The 26,370-nt window shown below is 34.6% G+C and overlaps 2 protein-coding genes across 2 annotated transcripts; one reads left to right on the top strand and one right to left on the bottom strand.

The window, feature by feature from the left end:
• Positions 1–1,031: 1,031 nt before the first annotated feature.
• LOC107935291 (probable disease resistance RPP8-like protein 2) lies at positions 1,032–11,325 on the top strand. Its single transcript, XM_041102075.1, has 5 exons — positions 1,032–1,601; positions 5,240–7,597; positions 9,974–10,122; positions 10,197–10,666; positions 10,869–11,325. Exons 1-5 carry the CDS (start codon positions 1,106–1,108, stop codon positions 11,323–11,325), a joined length of 3,930 nt encoding a protein of 1,309 aa, XP_040958009.1. The 5' UTR covers positions 1,032–1,105.
• Positions 11,326–20,282: 8,957 nt separating this feature from the next.
• On the bottom strand, positions 20,283–21,324 carry LOC107935309 (protein NEDD1). Its single transcript, XM_016867879.2, has 3 exons — positions 21,056–21,324; positions 20,923–20,988; positions 20,283–20,757 (listed from the first exon to the last, which is right to left on the bottom strand). Exons 1-3 carry the CDS (start codon positions 21,080–21,082, stop codon positions 20,521–20,523), a joined length of 330 nt encoding a protein of 109 aa, XP_016723368.1. The 5' UTR covers positions 21,083–21,324; the 3' UTR covers positions 20,283–20,520.
• Positions 21,325–26,370: the final 5,046 nt, after the last annotated feature.

The following is a 26,370-nucleotide window of genomic DNA, read 5'->3' as shown; positions in this document are numbered from 1 at the left end:
TTATAAAAATCATAAAAAATATAAAATCCATCAAAAGTCCTTTTAACAATTAACTTTAACTATTGATCGACAAACCTCAATGGGGCGCATCTTGTGCCATGGTCACTGGCTTTATTGTTTTATTTTTTTTCACTCATCAATTTTCTCTCAAATTTTTCTTATTTTGTTTTAACATTCTTTGTACTACTGGTTTCTAAGTGGTCCTTTCATTCTTGATAAAATTTTATATTCGTTGAGTAAAAAGAATTGCCTAATATCTTCCACTTTAAGAGTTGTGAAGTTTATTTATGGGTAATTTAGGTATTATATGAAAAATAACACAAAAAAAAATTGGAGTAAATTACTCCAAAGGTCACTAAACTACGAGTAAGTTTACGTTTTGTTCAATTAACTTCAAAAAGTTACAAAATGATCACTAAGCTATTAAATGCTTTTATTTAAGTTATTAAGTTGTTAAAATACTGCTATATGACCTTCATTGTTCACACCAATAAACAAAAAACTCTTTTGCCCCTACTTTTCTACAATTTAGGTTTTTTTTCATAAAGCAACTTTAAATGTCATATATGAACTATAATCCAAATTCTTTTTTTCTTCATTCTTCGACACCGATTATCATATTGATTTGATATAATATATATTATTTTACTCGTCGATGAGTATTGATCCATCATACTATTCATTAAATTGCCGCTTGAACCACTCTAGCCAAACTTTTAAGGACTTAATAGTTCAATTATTTAAATAAAATTTTTTAAATAATTTACTGGTTTAAATGAAAACTTTTGAATATTTAAATAATATTTTGTAATTTTATAATAATTTGGAAGAATTGAATTGAGGTTGGCCTACTAATGTCAGTGATGATAGATTTACTTAACGTTTTCTTCACATTAATAATAATAATAATAATAATAATAATAATAATAATAATAATAAAATGTTCAGCTATTTACTGTCCAAAGAAAAATAACTACCAACCTCACCTCCAAAAATAGATCTTCAAAACTTCCGATAATGAGAAATACTTCTCCACTAATACATAAAATATTCTACTAATACTTGCCGATCAGTTTGTGGAATCTGTTCTGAACCAGCAGGAGAAATGGCAGAGGCTATTGTGTCCTTAGCTGTTGAAAGAATTTTAGATTTACTCATCCATGAAGCTGTTTTCCTCAAAGATGTGAAAGATCAAGTTGAGAGCCTAAACGCTGAACTTAAGCGAATGCAGTGTTTCTTGAAGGATGCGGATCGCAAGCTTGAACAAGATGCGCGTTTCCAGAATCGGGTGACGGAAATCAGAGATCTTGCTTATGATGCTGAAGATGTCATCGACTCTTTTATTCTTAAAGCAGCACATCAACGAGGTTTTCATAGGATTATCAAGAGATTCACATCCATTTTCACCAAACCTTGTCATCTGCAAAAAATCGGGGTGCAGGTCAAAGCAATCCAGACCAAGCTCCAAAACATTTCCAAGAATCTTCCAGCTTATGAGATATCCGGAAATGGAGAAGGCTCTAGCTCAATTATCAAGGTGCAGCAACGGTTAAGGACATACTCACATGTCGAGGAAGAGGACGTTGTTAGCTTGGAGGTTAGTGTTGAATATTGGCAATATCCCACATTAGGAAAAGATAGAAAGGGAGGGGGTTTGGTTTGTTATATATAGAACCCCTCCCCCTTTGGTTGTATCATCCCAAAATCTTCTCCTTTGTAATATTTCTAGAGGAAATATTAATTTGGTAGTGTCCGAGGACGTAAGCTAAATTGGCCGAACCTCGTTAAAACTCTGGTATTTTATTTCTTATTTGTTTGCTTTTATTTAATAGCTTTATGTTGGTTATATTTATTTAGTTATTATTGCTATAAATATCTAAGTGAGTTCTGTCTAGTTGTTGGGTTTTAAGCGGGACCATTGTGACCCCTCCAATTTAACTGGGAATTTTCTTAGTATAATTGTTGGCATAATAATTATCTAAATATTTCTGATAATATTGTTATTAATATTATCGTCGCTTCCGCAACAATTGGTATCCGAGCCAAGGTTTTGTAGTATGCTCTGTGTTTGCAGCTTAGTCTGATCTTACACATCAGAAACATTTCCTAAAGCTTGTGGGTATTCTACATTTGGTGGCTATTAAGTAGAAGCTATGGCAAAAATGACAGAAGAAAAACCATCCATATCAACAACTTCCACTTCGTACATTTTGCCGAGGATTGGAACTGCAAATACGAGATTTGTAGTGGAAATTTTTGATGGAACAGGTCATTTCGGCATGTGGCAAAGTGAGCTTCTAGATGCCCTCTTTCAACAGGGTCTAGATATTGCCATTGAGGAAGAAAAACCAGAAGGGGTTGATGATAAAGAATGGAAGACCATCAACCGATTGGCATGTGGTACAATTCGATCATGTCTTTCCAGAGAGCAGAAGTATACATTCAGTAAAGAGACTTCTGCAAGTAAATTGTGGAAAGCATTGGAGGAGAAATTTCTGAAGAAGAACAGTCAAAATAAGTTACATATGAAGAAAAGACTGTTTCGTTTCAGTTATGTTCCTGGTACCACGATGAACGAGCACATTACCAATTTTAATCAGCTGGTGGCTGATTTGTTGAATTTGGATGTGACTTTTGAAGACGAAGACTTGGCGTTAATGTTGTTGGGATCGCTTCCTGAGGAGTTTGAGTACCTTGAAACTACTCTACTTCATGGAAAATCGGAAGTAACTTTCAATGAAGTAACTGCTGCATTGTATAGCTATGAACTACGCCGAAAGGATAAGTTGAAAGGTTCAGGTGAAGCAGCAGTGGAAGCATTGGTAACAAGAGGTCGTCAGCAAAGTCAGTCTAAGGGGAAGAGAAGAAAGTCCAAAGGTCGAGCTGTTGCCAAAGATGAATGTTCTTTTTGCAAAGAAAAAGGACATTGGAAGAAAGATTGTCCAAAATTGAAGAAAAAAGGGAAGACTCCGCAAGATGCAAATGTTGCAGAATGCAATAGTGAAGCAGAGTCAGACTTTTCTCTTAGTATGACATCTTCAACATTATATGCAGATGAGTGGATCATGGATTCTGGTTGTTCCTATCATATGTGTCCCATTCGGGAATGGTTCTTTGAATTTCAAAAACTAGATGAAGGGGTTGTTTACATGGGTAATGATAACACATGTAAAATAGCCGGGATAGGTTCAATTAAACTGAAGAGTCATGATGGATCTACTAGAATTTTGCGGGATGTACGATATGTCCCAAAGTTGAAGAAGAATCTCATCTCTTTGGGGTCGTTAGAATCTAAAGGCCTAGTTGTGACAATACGAGATGGAGTTCTTAAAGCAACTTCAGGAGCATTGGTGATGTTGAAAGGCATAAGAAAGAACAATCTGTATTACTACCAAGGTAGTACAGTGGTCGGGACAACAGCAGCAGCAATTACGAGTACCAAGAAGGACGCTGAGGCAACACAGCTGTGGCATATGCGTTTGGGCCATGCTGGTGAAAAATCCTTGCAAACTCTAGCCAAGCAAGGATTATTGAAAGGTACAAAGACTTGCAAACTTGAATTTTGCGAGCATTGTGTTCTGGGAAAACAACGAAGGGTGAAATTTGGCACTGGGATTCACAATACTAAAGGTATTCTGGATTATGTGCATTCTGATGTATGGGGACCGTCCAAGACTCCATCACTTGGAGGAAGACGTTATTTTGTCACCTTTATTGATGATTTTTCCAGACGAGTTTGGGTGTTCCCTATGAAGAACAAAGATGAGGTGCTTGAAGTTTTCCTTAAGTGGAAAACTAAAGTTGAAAATCAGACAGGAAGGAAGATTAAGGTTCTCCGATCAGACAACGGTGGAGAATATAAAAGCGATCCTTTCCTGAAGATATGCCAAGATTGTGGCATAGTAAGGCACTTCACCGTAGGTGGAACACCGCAATAGAATGGGGTGGCAGAGCGTATGAATCGAACGCTTGTGGAGAAAGTTCGATGTATGTTATCTAATGCTGGATTAGATAGAAAGTTTTGGACTGAGGCTGTGACGTACGCTCAACATCTCATCAATCATTTGCCATCATCTGCTATAAATGGCAAGACTCCTTTGGAGAAATGGTATGGAAAACCTGCTACTGATTATGACACCTTGCGCATTTTTGGTTCTATTGCATATTATCATGTGAAAGAATCAAAGTTAGATCCAAGAGCAAAGAAGGCTCTATTCATGGGCTTCAATGCTGGTGTTAAGGGATATCGTTTGTGGTGTCTAGAGGCAAAGAAGACGATAATCAGTAGGGATGTTACCTTTCATGAATCTGCCATGTTGAATAAGGTAAATCCAGAAGGAGTGAGTAGTACTTCACAGCAGGTGGAGTGTACTCCGCAGCAGGTGGAGTTTGAGCAGAGTGTGGTAATTCCAGCAAAAGGTACCACTAGTGATTCTTCATTGGCAGATGCAGAGTCAGATGAGGAAGAGGTTTCTACCCAAGAACCTCAACAGCAATCAGAGCCAATTGCAGTCAGAAGGCAGAGACGAGAAATTCAGAAACCTGCTCGTTTCACTGACATGGTAGCTTATGCACTTCCAGTTGTTGATAATATTCCATCCACTTACACCGAAGCCATTCAGAGTTTAGAGAATAATAGATGGTTAGGTGCAATGGAAGAGGAAATGCAATCTCTAGAGAAAAACAAGACGTGGAAGCTGGCACAACTACCAAAAGGGAAGAAGGCGATTGGTTGCAAATTTGAAGACACTATTGAAGTTTGTGTTATGAGAAGATGTTCGAAGATGTGGAATATCGCCAAGGTGGAGATTTGTTGAATATTGGCAATATCCCACATTAGGAAAAGATAGAAAGGGAGGGGGTTTGGTTTGTTATATATAGAACCCCTCCCCCTTTGGTTGTATCATCCCAAAATCTTCTCCTTTGTAATATTTCTAGAGGAAATATTAATTTGGTAGTGTCCGAGGACGTAAGCTAAATTGGCCGAACCTCGTTAAAACTCTGGTATTTTATTTCTTATTTGTTTGCTTTTATTTAATAGCTTTATGTTGGTTATATTTATTTAGTTATTATTGCTATAAATATCTAAGTGAGTTCTGTCTAGTTGTTGGGTTTTAAGCGGGACCATTGTGACCCCTCCAATTTAACTGGGAATTTTCTTAGTATAATTGTTGGCATAATAATTATCTAAATATTTCTGATAATATTGTTATTAATATTATCGTCGCTTCCGCAACAGTTAGCACCAAGGATGTCATGACCATGTTGATGACTGAAGAAGATAGACCCAACGCCGTCGTTTCCATAGTCGGCATGGGGGGCATCGGTAAGACTACTCTTGCCAGAAAAGTATATAACCATGTTGAGGTTAGACGCCATTTTGATTGCTTGGCTTGGGTTTATATATCTCAACAATGTAAGCCTAGAGAAGTTGTAATTAGTGTCTTGATGGAAGTTCTCTCTCCTTCTAAAGATGAAAGAGAGCTAATTCAGAAACTGGACGAGAATGAGCTGTGGAAAAGTCTTTTTGATGCTTTGAAAGAAAAGCGGTATTTGGTAGTCCTCGATGATATCTGGAGAAGCGAGGATTGGGATATTCTTAAACCTGCTTTTCCACGAGGAAGAAAGGGAAGCAAAATAATGTTCACTACACGCAACAGGAATGTGGCTTTACATGCCGATCCCTGCAACACTCCCATGGAGCTCTCACCTCTTACAGATGATGAAAGTTGGATTCTTTTGAGAAGGAAAGCATTCCCCCTAAACAAGACAGATTCTCATATCCGCTCTGAAGAATTTGAGAAACTCGGAAGAGAGATGGTGAAAAAATGCGGAGGTCTACCTTTAGCTATTATTGTCTTGGGAAGCTTGCTAGCAAGAAAACAATCGTTGGACGACTGGGAGACGGTTCACAGAAACTTTTTCCATGGACACTTAAAAGGGCTCGAACAACTTGATCATCAATATGGTGCAGTGAACAGGATTTTGGTTTTAAGCTACAATGATTTGCCTTATCATTTAAAACCATGCTTTCTGTATCTTGCTCATTATCCAGAAGATTGGGAGATACCGAAAAAAGAGCTCATTCGATTATGGATCGCTGAAGGTTTTATTTCACCATTATGGGGAAGCGAAGAAATCTTGATGGAGGATGTAGGCGAACAATTCCTAGAAGAGCTTATAGATAGAAGCTTGGTTCAAGTTTGGAGACGAGACTATACTGGGACAAAGGTGAAAACATGCCGAATACATGATCTCTTGAGAAACTTGTGCGTGGAGAAAGCAGAAGAGGAGAATTTCTTAAAATTTATTCAACCTTCATTAATTGAAAACACTGAAAATTCTCTTGATGTGACCTTGGCAGCATCTATGCCACGAAGAATTGCTATACATCCTGGCAAAAGGGATGTCCATTTAAAAGGAGAGCATCCACAATTACGTTCTTTGCTGCTGATTCAAGAAAAGGTATTCATAAATTTCCATATTTCAAATTTCAAGAACTTTAAACTTTTAAGAGTGTTGAAACTTACGAGGAATGTTAGGAAGTGTAGGAAGTGGCATGTGTCAGGTGAAATTGGTAATCTCCATCATTTGAGGTATTTGAGGTTAAAATGCAATGGGGAAATGATCTTGCCATGTGCTATTGGAAAGTTGAAGAATTTACACACTTTGTACTTCCAATGCCCTTCTGGCATTGTGGTTCCAAATGTTGTATTCAAGTTGGAACGTTTAAGGCAATTTGTGATTAAAGGGCCGGATGCATATCCCTGGATCAAAAGTGGTTTCCATTGGTGGCAAAGCTTTTCTTCAAAAAATATTGAATCTTTGAAATACATGTCGGTGGACAAGAAGTTGATTGAAAATAATGAGGCGCTTAGGTTGTCTCATATTCAGTGTTTAGGAATAATATTCAAGAGTTCAGAAGATGTGAAGTCTATCCTACTATTGATGCTCAAATTGGATCGCCTTAGGTCATTGTGTATGAATTTGTCTGTTGAAAAGTCAAGCTCATTTTCATATCTAGACTTGGAACCTCTTTTTCAGTTTGGTCACCTTTCCAAATTGAAATTAGTAGGGCATTTAAAAGAAGATCCACATCAAAGCCATCATGTTCTGAAATTTCTTCCACAAAGTATTGTCAAATTAAGTTTACAATGCTCTACGATGACTCAAGATCCAATGGAAGTGTTGGAAAATCTGCCTTGTTTGACAATTCTTAATTTATCAAGTTTTGCATATGAGGGGAGAAAATTGATTTGCTCTGCCAATGGCTTTCGTCAACTTGAATCTTTTCATCTAAATAAAGCAACAAATTTAGAAGAGTGGGAGATACAAGAAGGCGCAATGCCACGTCTCCGAAATTTGAGTTTGAGCTTTAATTTCAAACTAGAAAGGTTGCCAGAAGGATTGAGGTATATTACTACTCTCCAAAAATTGATATTAAGAGCAATGCCTTCATCATTGACAAGAAGGATTGAAGTGATAGGTGAAAAGGAAGGAGAGGATTTCTATAAAGTGCGCCACATACCTTCCATCCAAATATCTGAGAAGATATATGGTAGGGGTTACTTTTACGTTAATTCAGAGATTACTTATTGTAAGATTTTTCTCTCTTAATTATCTTTTTACTGTCTTTTTTTTATACAAAATTTAAAACTTTAAAACTGGATCCTTCGCATATCTATGGCAGGTGATGTGAATCTTTTCATCTAAATAAAGCAACAAATTTAGAAGAGTGGGAGATACAAGAAGGCGCAATGCCACGTCTCCAAAATTTGAGTTTGAGCTTGAATTTCAAACTAGAAAGGTTGCCAGAAGGATTGAGGTATATTACTACTCTCCAAACATTGATATTAAGAGCAATGCCTTCATCATTGACAAGAAGGATAAGAAGGATTGCAGTGATAGGTAAAAAAGGAGAGGATTTCTATAAAGTGCGCCACATACCTTCCATCCAAATATCTGAGAGGATAGTTCGTAGGGGTTACTTTTACGTTAATTCAGAGATTACTCATTTGTAATATTTTTCTTTCTTAATTATCTTTTTTACTTTTTTTTTTTTAGCTTTAAAACTGGATCCTTTGCATATCTATGGCAGGTGATGTGAATAATCAACTATATATCAATTCAAGCGCTAATTTAATCTTTAATGTAAATTCATAAAAGCCTATATTGTTGAAACTCTCTCAATGTCCATGATTGTTGGCCTGCCTACTTTTTTAAGTCAACTACTAAACTTCAATGTTAATTGCAACATTGCTTTCCTTTGACCTAATTTGGATTAGTGTTCATTAAATAAATAAAAAATATTTTGTTTCAATTAAATATAAAAGATATCTCATTATTATTATATTTTAAGGTAAACAATAGTCACCTAATTATTAGTATTTTTTTTCACCCAACTATAAAAAATTACAAATTTGTCATTCAACTATTCAATTTTGTCATCCGACGGTTAGTAATTTTTTTTATCATTCAACCATTTGGCTAACGACAACAACATTTGAAATTGACATAATAGCACATTCAACCTTCAACATTTATACATTGCATCAATTTAGACTTGATTCTAAAAAATCGATCCCACAACATTACACATTGTGTAATTTGATCTTTTATATAGTTTTTTTTGAAACCATTCCACCTAAAAAGCTAAAAAAATAAATTTATTAGCTAAATTTGATTAAACGTATGCAAAAATAGTTTTGATATTTTCTCATTATTTTAAAACTTTTTATGTCACAAATAAAAACAAAACTACAAAAAAAAAATTCTCACAATGGGGAAACACTAAGAATTAATTTTAATTTTCATGATTTTCTGTATTATATTCTTTTTATCATTATTATTAGTATAGATAAAAGATGATATACCAATTTCATGTTGTTGATGGTAGGGTTGGATGCTTTCTTTCATCTCCAAATGCAAGCCTGCAAAGAAGCTCAACATTAATTGATTGTTCATCCATTCAAGTTTATGGATTTTAAGGAAAGATTTAGATTTAAATATTAGAAATTTATTTATTACTGTCTTTGAGTTAAGACAAATTGTAGCAGTAATTTCAAAATGGTTGGTGCTGCAATGAAGTAAATTTGCAACATGAAAATAATTTATTTATCAACTTTTTATTTCATCGATTTAATCTAAATTTTTTAAAATAATGAACCTCGTCAATGCACTATTTTAACGATAAGGTTTAATGGTGGGTTTAGATGGGCAATTAGGTGCGGTGCGGTGCGCTTACTTTTTGTCTCACGCTACAGTATCTAATCTCCCTGCCACCGCTATTTTTACACTAACTGCAAGTAAACGCATCGCCCATCCAAACTCACCCGTCTTATGAATTTTAAAATTTTAAGTTTGAATATTATTTTGTATAGATTATGTATAGAGCTTCTCTCAAATAAATAAATATTTCTTTTTAAAAAAAATATTTCCACCATTAAAATCCAAAAATCCTTGATTTTTTTTTCTTTCAACACTAGTCAATTTTCTCTTATTTTCTTTCATCATCATTTGTACTATTCCAAGTGGTCCTTTCATTTTTTATAAAAAAATTACTGGTAAGGTAAAAAAACATTTAGTGATATGGGTTTGAAGGTTAATAAGAGTGCAATATCTTCACTTTTAGGAATTGTTAAGTTTATTTATGAGTAATTTAAGTATTGTATAAAAAATAATACAGTAAAAAATAATAAATAATTGGAGTAAATTATACTAAAGATTACTAAATTGCAAGTTAATTTATATTTTAGTCAATTAACTTTAAAAAGTTACAAAATTGTCACTAAATTATTTGATATTTTTCATTTAAGTCATTGAACCATTAAAATTACTGTTATATCACATCCTTACAATTTAAGTTTTTTTTTCATGAAATAATTTTAAATGTCACATATTTACGAACTGAAATCTAAACAACGCTTTTCCGTTTTTTCGGCACCGACATTAGATCTATTAATCCATGAAGCAGTTTTCCTGAAAGATGTGAAAGATCAAGTTGAGAGCCTAACGGCTGAACTGAAGCGAATGCAATATTTCTTGAAGGACGCGGATCGCAAGCTTGAACATGATGCTGAAGATGTCATCGACTCTTTTATTCTTAAAGCAGCAACCAACGAGGTTTTCATGGGAATGTCAAGAGATTCACCTCCATTTTCACCAAATCTTTTCATCTGCACAAAATCGGAGTTCAGGTCAAAGCAATCCAGACCAGGCTCGAAAAGATTTCAGAGAATCTTCCAGCTTTTGAGATACCTGGTGATGGAGAAGCCTCTAGCTCAATTTTCAAGGTGCAGCAGCGGTTAAGAAGGACATACTCACATGTCGAGGAAGAGGACGTTGTTAGCTTGGAGGTTAGCACCAAGGATGTCATGACCATGTTGATGACTGAAGAAGATAGACCCCACGCCGTCGTTTCCATAGTCGGCATGGGGGGCATCGGTAAGACTACCCTTGCCAGAAAAGTATATAACCATGTTGAGGTTAGACACCGTTTTGATTATTTGGCTTGGGTTTATATATCTCAACAATGTAAGCCTAGAGAAGTTTTGCTTAGTGTCTTGATGAAAGTTCTCTCTCCTTCTAAAGATGAAAGAGAGCTAATTGAGAAACTGGACGAGAATGAGTTGTGGAAAAGGCTTTTTAATGCTTTGAAAGAAAAGCGGTGCTTGGTTGGTAGTCCTCGATGATATCTGGAGAAGCGAGGATTGGGATATTCTTAAATCTGCTTTTCCACGAGGAAGAAAGGGAAGCAAAATATTGTTCACTACACGCAACAGGAATGTGACTTTACATACCGATCCCTGCAACACTCCCACGGAGCTCTCACTTCTTACAGATGATGAAAGTTGGAATCTTTTGTGTAGGAAAGCATTCCCACGGAGCAAAATGGGTTCTCAATGCTGCTCAGAAGAATTTGAGATGCTTGGAAAGGAGATGGTGAAAAAATGTGGAGGTCTGCCTTTAGTAATTGTTGTGTTGGGAGGCTTGCTAGCAACAAAAATGTCATTGGCTCAATGGGAGATGGTTCACAAAAACATCCATGGACACCTAAAAGGGCTCCCACACCAAGATCATCAATATGGTGCAGTGAACAGAATTTTGGTTTCAAGCTACAATGAATTGTCTTATCATATAAAACCATGCTTTCTGTATCTTGGTCATTATCCAGAAGATTGGGAGATATCGAAAAGTGAACTCATTCAACTATGGATCGCTGAAGGATTCATTTCACCATCATTGGAAAGCAAAGAAATCTTGATGGAGGATGTAGGCGAACAATTCCTAGAAGAGCTTATAGATAGGAGCTTGGTTCAAGTTTAGAGGCAAGAATATACAGGGACAAGAGTGAAAACATGTCAAATACATTATCTCTTGAGGGACTTGTACACGAAGAAAGCAAAAGAGGAGAAGTTCTTGGAAATTATTCAACAATCATCGGCTGAATTTGATGTGACATTGGCAAAACCTATGCTACGAAGAATTTCTTTTCATCCTAGTGAAAGGAAAGTTCATTCGAAGGAGAGCATCCAAAATTACGTTCTTTGTTGTTGCCTCAAAATGTGGAATTGATAGAATTGTGCATTTCAAAATGCAAAAGCTTCAAATTTTTAAGGGCGTTGACTCTTCTAAGAAGGAATGTCATAAAGTACTGGCATGTGTCAGTTGAAATTGGTAATCTCCAACATTTGAGATATTTAAAGTTAGGATGCTATGGAGAAATGATTTTGCCGCAATCTATTGATAGGTTGAAGAGTTTATACACTTTATACATCAAGTATGAAACTCACATTATAATTCCATATGTTGTGTTCAGGTTAGAGCTGTATAGCCCAATTTTGCCTACCTAAACCTACCCAGACCCAACAAACCTAACCCACCTAAAGACCCAAATGGCCTATACCAGCAGACCCAAAATTAAACCCAAGACCTACCCAAAACACCAACCCAAAATTTCAACCCAATTTTCTAACCCTAGCCTATAACAGAAAAAAACAAAATTTCCTAACCCTAGGTGCCGCACCTAGGGTTCTCAGACCCAACTGCCGCCGCCCTATCCACTGCCACCGCCGCACGTCACCGTCGCCCACTTGCTCACCCCACTTGCGCCTGCAAACAGAAAGAAAGAAGTCACAAATGCACAAAAACAAATTAAAAATTCATGTAAAAAAGGGCTATAAAAGCCGAACATGTGACTTCCTTTTCGGCTTCTTCCAACAACTCTTGTATCAAAAAAATAAGAGATTCAATCGAAAAAATAAAAAAGGGCAGATTCAAGGTCTCTTTCTTTTCAGTTTTGAAGTTTTTATTTTTTTATTTTGCTCTCTTTTCTCTTCATGTGTATATATAAATAAAGATAGTAAAAAAGGCAGAAAAAAAACATACCTTTTGAATTTTTCGGCCACCGTGTACGGTGGCCGACGCGACGGCGGAGGATTGCCGGAGCCCATGGCCGGACTTGGGGCCTGAGAGAGAAGGAGAGAGCTCTCTCTCTCTGTTTTTTTTTAAAAAATGATGAAACTGATTTGTTTTTGGGTTTTTCTTATTATTTATACTAAACATGAAACGGCGTTGTTTTGGGGAGGGGATCCGCGCGTCGACCCGACCTGACCAGAAGGATCCGCGTGTTTTCGTTTAAGGGTCTATTTGCGCACGCAGTCCCTCCTATTTGTGGCGTGCTTCAATTTGGTCCTATTTCGCTATTTCCTTTTATTTTTTAATCTAGCTCTATAATTTTATTTTTATTTCAATCTGGCCCACTGCTGCGCCGCGTTTTGGGGAGGTTGGGTTATTTTCCCATTTGGTCCCTTCCCTTTTGGTGCGCATTGTAGTTTGGTCCTTTTTATTTTGAATTCGCCCAGTTCCTTTTGTTTTTATTTTGATTTAGTCCCTTTTTGAGTACTTTTGTTATTTTCTTCATATTTTAATATATTATTATTATTATTATTATTATCATTATTATAGTCGCTCTTATATACATATATTTCCTTTATATATATACATATATTTTTCTATATATTTACATGCATACTTTTTGTACTATATATATACATATACATTTATTTTTATACTTTATTTGTACATGCATATATATTTATGATACACGTACATATTTCTAACTTTTATATATATATATACGTCTTTTTACATATATATATTTTTATTACTTTTTTTTATATATAGTTTTTATATATACTTATTTACATATTTTTTTATTTATTTATTTTCATGAATACATACACATATTTATATGCTCTTTTTTTATGTATATATTTCCATATAATTTACATATACAAACTCATATTTTTATATATTTTATAATTCAAACATGTACATATTTGTATACTTTATAGTTTAAAACTATCTATATATATCTATATGCATTTTTATGAATACATGTATATAAAAACATACTTTTATACATCTTTCATAATATATATACGCATATGTGTATGCATTTGCTTGCCTACATGTTTATTTACAATAATTTTAAAATGTGTTCATATATATGTATCTTTTTTACATTTACATTATCTTATTTATTTCTTTTTGTTTATTTCTTTATTTGTATTCATATTATTTAGAATGAATGCTTTAATATTATTGTTTGCATGTTTGCCATGGTGTATTATATTAGTTTGTCTTTTTATTTATTTTATAGCCTTTGTTTTTATGTTACTTATATTATCATCTTTATCATTGTTTTACATCCATTTTCACTTGGGTTTGCCAAAAAAAAATGAAAAATTTTAAAATATAAGTAATACTCGGTATTTAGGATCTTCGAGAGAACCGAGCCCTAACGCATTGGGTTTTGATTTTCTTCGTTGAATTTAAATAATCGAGATTACTCTTTTAAAAATGATAAAAAGCTCGTTATCAAGAATTCAATACGTTGTGTCCTAACGCATTGGATGTGACACATTGTTTTCTCGAGACGAGGATTTTTCGAAATAAATGCAATATTCAATGTTTAATATTTTGAGAAATTGTGCCCTAACGTATTGGGTTGCAATTTCTTCATTTGATTTAAACAATTGAATATTCTTTTAAACTTTATTACACGAATCTTTTCAAACTCAAGTTTTAACGATATCGGGAATTAAAAAAGGATCGTGTCCTAACTTACTGGTCGTGATCCCTTTTTTAATCCAAGATAATTAAACATCTTTTAAATAAGTAAATTTTGACATTCATTCGCGTATCGGGAATTCGAGACATTGTGTCCTAACTTACTGGATATGATGCTTTCTTTCTCGATTAACGTGGAATGTGTCCCTTTTTTCCAAAAGTTTCAACATTTTAATACAAGGATCGTATTTTTAAATTTCCTTAAAGTTTTCAGTTTTTCGACACTAAGACATTAAGTAATCAATTAGGTACCAATTCTGGGCGTTACGAGGGTGCTAATCCTTCCTTGTACGTAACCGACTCCCGAACCCGTTTTCTGAATTTCGCGGACCAAACTTGTTGTTTTAATAAAATCAAAACGTTTATTAAAAACAACCCCTTTTCGAGGTGATCCAATCACACCTCATAAAGAAGATTGGTGGCGACTCCCGTTTCATTTTTCAAAACCCAAGTCGACCCATTTTCATCCAGAAACACAAGCTCCAATTCAGGTCTCAACAATGCGTTTTTTTGGCGTGAGTTCCAACCAGAAAGGGTATATGTGTTTGGCTCCAGATGGCAGGGTTTATGTCTCACGACATGTTGTCTTCAATGAAATGCTGTTTCCTTTTCAAAATGGGTTCACTTCATCACAAACCGACACTAGTGTCAGATTTTGTCACCAACAGAATGCTGTCCCAGTAATTCGCCCGACTGGTCAGTCAGCTTCCAAACCATCGTATGCTCGTCCACCTCCTTCTGGCAACATGCATGCTCACTCTTCAGGGTCTCGTTCATCCACCGGTCCCAGCTTGGTACCCAGTAGTTTAGACAGTGCAGCCAATTTACCCACACACTACACTCTAGAACCATCCTCACAAGCGTCTTCACCTGTTGCACAGGTCGCTCCTATTGTTAACAGACACCCTATGTGTACTCGGTCAAAGAATGGAGTGTTTAAGCCAAGATTGTTCTCTACCGTTCAAGAGGAGATGGAACCAATCACTATTGCTGAAGCTTTCAAAAGCACTGCCTGGACTGCAGCTGCACAGGCTGAGTATCAAGCCTTGTTAGCAAACAGAACGTGGGATCTTGTCACATTACCTACAGGGCGTCGAGCAGTGGGATGCAAATAGATCTTTAGGATAAAACGACATGCTGATGGAACAGTGGCTCGTTACAAGGGCCGATTGGTTGTTAAAGGCTACTTACAGGAAGCAGGTGTTGATTTTTTTGAAACCTTCAGTCTAGTGATCAAGCCAACAACGATTAGGGTGATCTTGTCTCTTGCAGTGTCTCGCGGATGGCCTCTCCAACAAGTAGATGTCAACAACGCGTTCTTAAATGGGGACCTGAATGAAGAGATTTACATGGCTCAACCACCAGGTTTTGAACAATACTCAGCTGATGATCGACCACTTGTTTGCAGATTGCGGAAAGCCCTCTACGATTTGAAGTAAGCCCCTCGCGCGTGGTTTCATAAACTTCGAGAGTTCTTAGTGGCTAAAAATTTTGTTGCATCTAAGGCCGGCAGTTCACTATTCATTCAACGAGACCAGTCTCAAAGTCTGTATGTCCTCGTCTACGTTGATGATATAATCATCACTGGCAACAACTCTCAGGCTATTGATGACTTTGTAAAAGGCCTTGATGATAAGTTTTCTCTGAAAGATTTAGGTCCCTTGAACTATTTTCTTGGAATTGAAGTAACATACACTTCGAATGGGTTATTTCTCAGCCAAAAGAAGTATATTCTGGAGCTACTTCGACGAGCGTCCATGGAGATGTCTAAACCCTCACCTACCCCGATGATCACTACGTGTAAGCTGTCTGCTCAAGAAGGTCATCCTATAGAAGATGAAGGTCTGTTCCGGAGTGTTGTAGGAGCTCTCCAATATGTGGTCATAACAAGACCAAACATTGCCTTTGCTGTCAATAAGGTATGTCAATACATGCACAAGCCTCTCGATACACACTTCAAAGCTGTTAAAAGAATTATGCGGTACCTACAAGGAACATTGGAGTTTGGATTACAGTTCACTCATCACTCCAAACTCCTTCTCGAAGGTTATTCAGATGCCAGTTGGGGGTCTGACATTGATGACCGACGGTCGACATCGGGGTTTTGTGTTTTCTTTGGTGGAAATCCAGTCTCTTGGAGCTCCAAGAAGCAACGTGTTGTATCAAGATCCACGACAGAGGCTGAGTATCGCAGTCTTGCGCATGTCACTACAGAAATAGAATGGATCCGTTCATTGCTGATAGAACTTGGAGTGGAGGTGTATAGCAAGACGCTGGTTTGGTGTGACAGTTCTGCTGCCATTGCCGTAGCTAACAACCCAGTCATGCATTCCAAATTCAAACACGTGGAGTTAGACCTATTTTTTGTAAGAGAAAAGGTGGTGAACGGGTCACTACAAGTAGGTCACGTATCTGGACAAGAGCAAGTGGCTGATGTTTTGACTAAACCAATGTCAGCAGAATTGTTTGACAAGTTCAGACGAAAACTTAGGGTGGTTTCTGTGGAAAGAAATGTTGTACAAAAGTAGGGCAAATCTCGTCAAGAACGTAGGCAGTCAAGATGCATGGGCCATGTTAGGAATATGGAAGTAGTTAAAGAAAGGGAGTTAGTTGTTAGTCAGTTAATGAGCAGTTATTAACTGCTTCTCATGTATTACCTATAAAATACCTCAGTGTATATTTCTTGATGTTATATGGAAATGAGTATTATCTCAACACTTTGTTGTTGCCTGAAAAGGAGACATTGCAAGAATTGTGCATTTCAAAATGCAAAAGCTTCAAATTTTTAAGGGTGTTGACTCTTCTAAAAAGGTGCAACTACAAAAAGTGGCATGTGTCGACTGAAATCGGTAATCTTTTACATTTGATATATTTGAAGTTAGGATGCCGATACAGAATGATTTTGCCGCCATCTATTGGCAGGTTGAAGAGTTTGTACACTTTATACATGAAGTTTAATTATGGCGTTGTAATTCCAGATCATGTCGTGTTCAAGTTAGAAAGTTTTAAGGCATATTGTATTAAAAAGGGGGGCGGAGTGGATGGAAAGAGGAATTCCTTTGCGGCCAGAGTTGATCACTTCAAAAAATATTGAAACTTTGAAGTCCGTAGTAGTGGATGAGAAGCCTATTGATTATAATGTGGTGTTTAGGTTGACTAATATTCAGGGTTTAGGAATAGTGTTTATAAGAATAAAATATCTGAAGCCTATCCTAATATTGCTAACCAAATTGCAACGTCTTGGGTCATTGTCCTTAGTTTTTAGACCTTTCATACCTATCATATCTAGACTTAGAACCCCTTTCTCAATATCATCATCTCTCCAAACGGAGATTAATGGGGAAGATAGAAGAAGGTCCAAATCCAAGCCATCATGTTTTGAAATTTCTTCCTCCAAATATTGTTAAATTAACTTTGTGTGGTTGTAAGATGAGGCAGGATCCGATGGGTGTATTGGGAAAGCTACGTCATTTGAGAATTCTCTATTTGTTTAAAACATATAATGAGAGAAAAATGATCTGCATTGCCAATGCGTTTCCTCGACTTGATTCTCTTACAATGATTGGTCTAAAAGAGTTAAACGAGTGGGAAATAGAAGAAGGCGCAATGTCATGCCTTCGAAGATTGGAGTTGGCCCATGTTAGTAGTTTAAGGACGCTTCCAACAGGATTGAAGTATGTTACTACTCTTCAAGAAATGATATTAACATATATGAGTTCGTCATTGAAAGAAAGGATTAAAGTGATAAATGGAAGAGAAGGAGAGGATTTCTATAAAGTGCGCCATATTCCTTCTATCCACATTTGATCCCAATTAGTTGGAGCCAACATCACATGAGGTATTTATTTATGTAAAACAATAAAATTTCTATTCTTTTTCTTTTCCTTTCACCCATATATTTAGATATTGATATAAAATGGGTAAAATAACAGAATAGAAAAAATGATCATCTTTAATTAACTTAAAAATTGTAATTAAAATATAAAAAAATAAGGATTTCTAATATTTTTCTAGAAAAACTAAAAGATTAGTATCTTGATGAGAAGAGATTGTATGAAACTGTGATTACATATCATTCCTATCCTTTTCCAATATGAGAATGACAAATTAGATTTTTCCTCTTGATTTTTAACTTTTTTCTCTTAAAATTTAAATCCAATTAAAAATGTTAAAAGTTTGAACGAAAAATCTGTTTTATCATTCTTCTATTAGAAAGGGATAGGGATAACGTGGAATCACAATTTTATACAATCATTTCTCTGTAATTGATATGTATAAGAGCTGATGATATATATATATATTCGACCCTTTGTAATTTTCCATCAATGAAAAGCTTAGATATTAAAGTGATCTTTTCAAATCCATAAACAACGCCATTCGTGCGAACCTACCCCTCGTACCATTCTTGGTATTATAATCTATCTTGACAACTTTACCAATGGTATTTTCAATTGCGTTCAAGATGCTATTTTTATACATCACCCCTGGAAGCCTTGGTAGTGGAATCCAAACACAAACTTCACTTGGAAATTCAGTCAACGTGGCGAAGGAGTAAGACCATGGTTGTACTGTAAGGTGTTGACCATATATAGTCCAAGGACCCTCCGTTAGCACTTTAGTGTAATCATCCTTCGATCTAAGTTTGACAAGGTAATAGTCATTCTCAACATCCATTGATCTCACCAGTGATCACACCTTCGTCCTTAATCTCAATATCATCATCTTCAACAACCTTATTATTACTAGCACTCGACGACCCCCAATCTTGCACGAGTTTGTCTTTGAATGACATCGACTCCATTCGTCCAACATCCATAGGGGAATTTCTATAATTCGGCGAATCATCTAATCTCAAAGACGAACTTTCTTGTTGAGTGCCATACACTGTACTCTTTTTGGTGGGTTTGAACTTTGAATGTTTTAAAGACGTAATATATTTTAATTGTACACGGTGAATCTTGAACTTAAATATTCAGGACTTAAAGTCTTATTAATGAGATAAATATGATATCAAGTAAATAAACACGAATGAATGAAGGTGTCAAAATATAACTAAATAATTAAAAGGTGAAAAATAAAGTGTTGGATATTCATTTTCAATATTTGATCAATATGGGTAAAACAGGTTACACCTTTTTTTTCTCTCATATTCGGGAAATTAACAATTAATCCCTGAAATGTACTTCGCTGGAAATTCAGCTCCATCAAGTGTGTGTCAATTTTTTTTTGTTTTAAGAATTGGATTGATATATAATATGAGCTTGAATGAAGTGATTCTTTATTAATAATTTGGTAAGAGTATATAGTTCTCTTATGATCAATTAATGTATTCAATATTTTCTTCAATTGTCTTTTAGCAGCTTGCTTCAAACCACTAAATCTAAATTTATATGGAAGGGTTGTAATCTGCTTATACTAAATTAATCACACAGGATGGTAGTTTCTTAAATCACGGTAGAAGTGAGAGCCCACTTACAGTACTATTTATCATATGATCAGCTGCTTCATTTAAAGATTTTGAAATGTGATGGATCTTTACTTTCCAATAACAAAAAAATGATCTAACAAAAATATTTAAGATTTCTTATAACAGGAAAAACTTATTATTAACATTTTTTTTCATTTAATAATGTATAAAACAGATTCATACATGCCTTAGTTTACATGGGACGATCATTAAATTTCTTACCAAATCACCTGTTTGACATAATTTCAAATCGTACAACAATTCATTCACACTACAATATTATATAAAAAAAAACAGTAATTATTATCAAACCTTTAACTGTTTAATCAATTATATTAATCATCCCATAAAGTTCATTTTAATTAAAATAATCATAAAATATTAAATTCTTTTTACTCATTAATATTTACTAAGAACAAACGGATTATTGAATATCTGAGTTTAAAATTATTTCAACTTCTACCTTCAACCATATGTAAATTCACAGAAGTGCGTAAGAAAGTTTGTATAAACAATAAGAACAAAGTAAATTCAGGGAACACTGTGTTAAATGCTTCGTTTTCAATCAACCAAGAGTAAAAATCTTAGCCTCACATATGTAAGCAGTTTTACTCTGATATAAGACAAGCCTACTGATGAAACAGCAATTACGGTGAGGTGATCAGAAGAGGCATTCACTAACCTGACGAGGTAATGATTAAAGGAATAAGGCTTATTACTTTCCATTTACACAAAACACTTTGAAGTTGGAGCACAAACAAGCAAGCAGTGACATCCAATTAGTATCATTAGTTCCATTATAGAACATGATCTTTTATACAAATACCATTCAAAATTCCATATCAAGTTAGAGTTCTTGAGGGAAATAGAAAGCAAGTGCAAACTACAAGAACTTATCAGGGCCTGGGTCTCTTTTTATATTAAAAAGTGATAATAGAGCAAAAGGTAACCAAACCCCGAACTATACTATAAGAACGAAGAACAGTAAAAGGTTGTAGTTTTCCCCGAATATCATAGAACACCACTCTACCATTACCAGTACCAGCTGCCAGTGTCCAACCATCATCTCTAAATGCCAATGAAGAAAAAGCTGAGGGTCTTCTAGACCATGAGTCGTAAGTGTATAGCTTCTTATCCAACCCAACACTGGCAATAATCTGTCGAAAAGGAAAAAAATTTTTGAAATGTCAGAATATTTAACAAATTTTGAAAGATGTCTTAACCATTAAAAAACAGAAACTTCCTTCATCTCAACCTTCCAAAACAGCTCAGCCTATTCCTTTAATTAAAGCCTTAATAAGGAAAAAAAGAAACAATGAGACCTTATCATTGGAGGGTAAGAAACTAATGCCGGCTGTTGGAGCAGAGTGCTGCTTCAACCAAGAGACCTGTAAAAGCCAGTGGATTACATAGATGCTTAGAACATCAAGAATATTGAGACAGAGAGAAGAGAACCTTTGGGTTACGACCAGTGGTATTCATAAATGGACAGATCCAGCACCATCTGCAGTCACCACAATGTGTCGACTAATCGCGAATAGTCAAGTACCTTTAGCTCCTGGTCTTAAGTCCATCAAAGGAAAATTAGCTTGCAAACATGAATAAGAACTTAACATAAGCACCCAAATGCTAGACTTTGTGCACCAGGATCTTTTAATTCTGCAGCCTTTGCCCCACAAGCAAGGTTGTGAAGTATCAGATCCCCACTTAGGCTGATGGAGACCAAGTGTTCGTTGTTGAAACCATTTTTTTGAAGGTCGACTTTTTATTTAAAAATAAAAATAGGAGTCACCATTATTCTTTTTTTATGAGGTGTGAACGGATCATCTCATAATTTGATCGTTTTAATAAACAGTTCGATTTACTAAAACAATGTTTTTCGGTCTACAAAAATCCAGAAAATGAGTTCAGGAGTCGGTTACGCACGAGGAAGGATTAACACCCTCGTTACACCCAAAATTGGTACCTAGTTGATTACTTGACATTTTTCGTGTCGAGAATTGAAAATTTGAGGAGATTTTAAAATACGATCCCTTTTGGCATAATATTATTAAGATACAATTTAATTAAATTAAATGGAAAATGCCTTATTTTGAGCTAATTGAGAAGAAAGACTATGCCCCGTAAGTTAGGACACGATACCTTGGATTCTCGAAAATATCTTAATTAAAATCTCATGTGTTTTAATTTTAAAAGGAATGTTCGGTTATCTTGGTTCAAAGAGAAAATCGAACCATGTAAGTTAAAGCACAAGTTCTCAAATCTCCAAATACGGAATATTGCCTTAATTTTAAAAATTTTCCTTTTTTATGTATTGGGCAAAAATTAATGTGACACTTAAAATGATAAATATTTAATTTATTTGGGTATGACATAAAAAAATGGCTAAAAAGTAAGAAAGAAAATGTCATGCTTAGCGAGTAATGATAATGCGACATAAAATTGTAGTAATAATGGTATAATATGCATAATAAAACAATGATAATAATAACAATAACAATAACAATAACAATAAATAATAAATAATTTTTAAAGTTTATAAAAAATAATAAATAAATAAGTAAGTAAATAAATAGTGGAGTAATAATAACAATAATAAAAGATAAAGTAAAATAAAAATATACAAATATAAAAAATAAATAAAAAGAATGCACAATAAATGGAAAAAACAAGCCAATTTGAAATACAAAAAAAAAACAATAAAGGAGATAATAAGTAAATAAATAAGTGAATAATAATAAAAGTTTGATTAAAAATTGAAATTAAATAAATAAACAAATAAATCAAACAAAATAATACATGAAACAGTTTAAAAAAATTGAAGTTAAATAGACTAAGAATTGAATTGAAATCGGAATGAAATTAGGGGTACAGATTATAAATCGTAAAAAAACTAATAAAATAGAAATAAAGATCAAAATAAAATGCGCAAAAAATAACAAAGGCTAAATGGGAAATTATTCTCGAAGTTCCTTGTGCGCACAGTTTCTAAGGACTAAAATGAAATGAAAATAAAATTATGTGGTAAAATTAAAAGAGAAAAAATAAATAAGACTGCATTGTAAATCGTCCAAAAAGCGGAAGGGCCAAAAGCGTAAATAACTCATACGCTAAGAAAACACGTGGATCCTAGCTCTCGGGTCGGGTTAGATGCGGGTCGAGTCAAAACAACGCCGTTTTGGTGTCTGAAATTAAAACCCAAAATGTCGTTTTACAACCCCTATTTAAGTCAAAAAAAATTTTAAAAAAATTCATTTCAGCCTTTACAACAAAAAAAATAAAAAAAAAACTTTTCTTTTTTTCTCTGAAAGTCATCTTAGTCCGGCCATAGCTTCGGCCATTGGCTACTGTGGTGGCCGTCGGTCACCGACGATGGCACAGCCGTCCACGGTGGTTGAAAAATGAAAAGTTCCCTTTTTTTTTGGTTTTTTTGACTTCTCGTACCTGATCTAAACCTCTTTTTTTTTTAAAAAAATAAAAACAAAAAAAAGAAAAAAGAAACCGTAAAAAAAAATTAGAAACTTTCGCCTCATTTCAAGCCGTTACAGCCTTGCTCCGTCAAAGCCGAGGCCGAACCCTAATGGGTTCGAGGATCCGACGTCGGAGACGACCTCCGAGAACCAGGGAAGATGAAGCGACGCGGGTAATAAAAATCGATTTTATACTTTTTATTTATTGTTTGTTTTCGAAATAAGACCGAAGAAAAAAGAATCACCTTTGTTCGTTTCTGATTGCTTTTTTTTGTTTTTGTATATATTTATCTGTAAACATTACATGGTTATTTTCGTGGCTTTTATGGCCACGATTACACAGTTCTATTACTGTTTATACTACTGTTTGTTGCTTTTCTCTGATGCTTCTGCTTTCTCTTTTTTTTTGTCCCTTTTTTTGCAGGCGTTAGTGGTCAACGGAGGTTGGGAAGAGGTGCTCTTTACTATTTTGGTGCAATGAGACAGATGCGCATCAGGCAATGAGAAATTGTCTTTTGGGCTAGCCTTGTTTAAGTCCCTATAGTCTACACACATTTGTATTTTCTCATCTTTTTTAGGGACAGAGACAATATTAGCTACCCATTATAAGTATTTAACCACTTCTAAGAAACCAGCGTCGAATTATTTCTTGACCTCTTCTTTTATTTTCAGCAAAACGTCGGGCCTCATCTTTCGAAGCTTCTGTTGAACTGACTTGCAGTCTTCCTTTATGGAGAGCCGATGTACCACGATAGTACTTAGCCCAGGCATATTTTGATACGACCATGCGAATACATCTTTGAATTCTTTGGGTAACTCAACGAAGTTTCGCTTTGTCTCTGCGATGATGTAAGCTTCGATCTTTACCTCTTTATCTTCTCCTAAGCTTACAATTTCTATTGACTCTTTGTAAGGTAGGATTTGTTTCTCATCTTATTCTACCATCCTTAACAAATCAGGAGATAAACTACAGTCTTGATCATCTTCAAAATCCATAGGTTCCTCTGGACACATATCTTGCTCAAAAAGAGATTTTGAGTTAGTGGCAGCGTTACTCATATTATTGATATCTAGAGACCTGTTATAGGAACGAAGGAAGACCAAAGAACAAAAGAATCTAAGAATAATTATTTGTATGGTATGATTATGAATGAAATGAAATGAATAAAAGAATTTTTGCTCAAAATGAGACACAAAGATGCATTTTATTAAAATAAAGATGTTGGACATATGCCTTTTTCACAAAAGGATTCTTATTGCTCCCCAGGCTTAGAGCAATAAGTGTGTTTTGAACATTACTCTGAATTAGCTCTAAAAATTACAGAGATCTCTTCAGCAGTCCAATTGTTCAAAACATTCCTGAGTATATAAGGGAAAATGTCTGATAAATTCTCTTCCCCAATTCCTTCTTCGGATATGGCGTTGATGTTCAAATTTCTTAACATTCCTTCCGAGCCTTTGACATTTTCAAAGAATTCCAACTCTTTGTTATCCATTAAACTTTACACCAAAACTTTGAATTCAGTGCACTCTTGGATTTCATGACCTTCTTCAGCGTGGAACTCACAGTAGCTCCTCATCCCTTTGGGTATCTCCTCCGAATCCTAAATGATTAATTTCATGTCTATCATTTGTTTCAAAACCCATTTCAGTGGGGTTTTTACTTTTGCAACATTGGTTTTGGTTCTCTTTCCTCTACTTTCAATTATCGCGTTTACCCCTGGGTCTGAATGACTGGGTAACGGATTTCTTGCCACATTAGGTCCCGATGGATCGTCGAACTTCACGATACCCATCTTGATGAACCTTTCAATTAACTTTTTAAATACAGTACAGTTTTCAATTGAATGTCTCGTTATTCCTGCGTGGTACTCGCATTGAGCATTTGCATCATACCGATTTAAGTTTATGGATTTTAAGGAAGGATTTAGATTTATCCATCTTATATATATTCTAATTTAAATTTTAGAAATTTATTTATTATTTCTTGTACTAGCTTTGAGTCAAGACAATTAGTCATTTTTGAAATAGTCGGTGCTGCAATGAAGTAAATTTGAAAGATGAAAATATTCATTCAACAACTTTTTATTCCATCGTTTGAATCAAAAATTTTCAAATAGTTCGCCAACACATTGTTTTAATAATAAGGTTGAGTTTTTATGAATTTTCAAATTCTAAGTTTGAAATCTACTTTATGTAAATCATAAATTAAGTATAGTTTCTCCCTCAAATAAATAATTTTTTTTAAATAACACTGTAATAATAATAATAAATAATTGAAGTTAACTACACTCAAGTTTACTAAATTATTAGTAAGTTAATATTTTGGTTAATTAACTTAAAAAAGTTATGAAATAGTCACTAAACTATTCGAAAGTTTTATTTAAGTCATCGGGCTATATGGTCTTCATTGTTTGCATCCCCTACACTAATAAAAAACTCTTCTGCCTCTATTTTTCTATAGTTTAGGTTTTTTTTTCATGAAACAACTTTAAACGTCATATATATACGAATCAAAATCCAAATAGCTTTCTTCTCCGTTCTTCGGCACCGACCATTAGATTGTCTTGATCTAATATATGTTTGTCTACTCGTCGATAAGTATTGATCCATCGTAACATTCATCGAATTGTCGCTCGAACCTCGCTAGCCAGACTTTAAAAAAAAGAATTTAATAGTCCAATGACTTCAATAAAAACTTTTGAATAGTTCTATGACTTAAATGAAAACCACTGAATAGTTCAATGACTATTTTGTAATTTTTTAAAATTAAATGATCAAAATATAAATTTATTAATAGTTTAGTGATCTTGAGTACAATTTACCCAAATAAATTTTTTTTTTTCTTTTGGTCTTATCCTATCAATTATGAGTGTTCATTAGTAAAGTGGTGGTTTAATCTTTAATGTAAATTCACAAAGCGTATATTGTTGAAGCTCTCTCAATTTCGGCCCGCCTTCTTTTTTTAAGTTAATGGTGTTATGTGTTAACTACTAAACTTCAACGTTAATTGAACATTGCTTTCCTTTTACCTAATTTGGATTAGTGTTCATTAAATAAAAAATATTTTGTTTCAATTAAATATAAAAGATACCTAATTATTAGTAAATTTAAGGTAAACAGCACTAGTAGTCGCTCAATTATTATTAAATTTCCTTTTCGATTGTCCAACTATGAAAAGTTATAAAATGGTAATCTAACTATTAGTAAATTTTTTTTTGTTGATCCAATTAACTATAAAAAATTATAAATTTGTCACTCAACTGTTCAATTTTGCCTTTTTTGAGCACAAATTGGCTA

Source organism: Gossypium hirsutum, chromosome D10 (genome assembly GCF_007990345.1).
Source record: "Gossypium hirsutum isolate 1008001.06 chromosome D10, Gossypium_hirsutum_v2.1, whole genome shotgun sequence".
NCBI lineage: Eukaryota > Viridiplantae > Streptophyta > Magnoliopsida > Malvales > Malvaceae > Gossypium > Gossypium hirsutum.
Note: the sequence above shows the minus strand (reverse complement) of the source record. Positions and strands in the feature narration are given on the sequence as shown.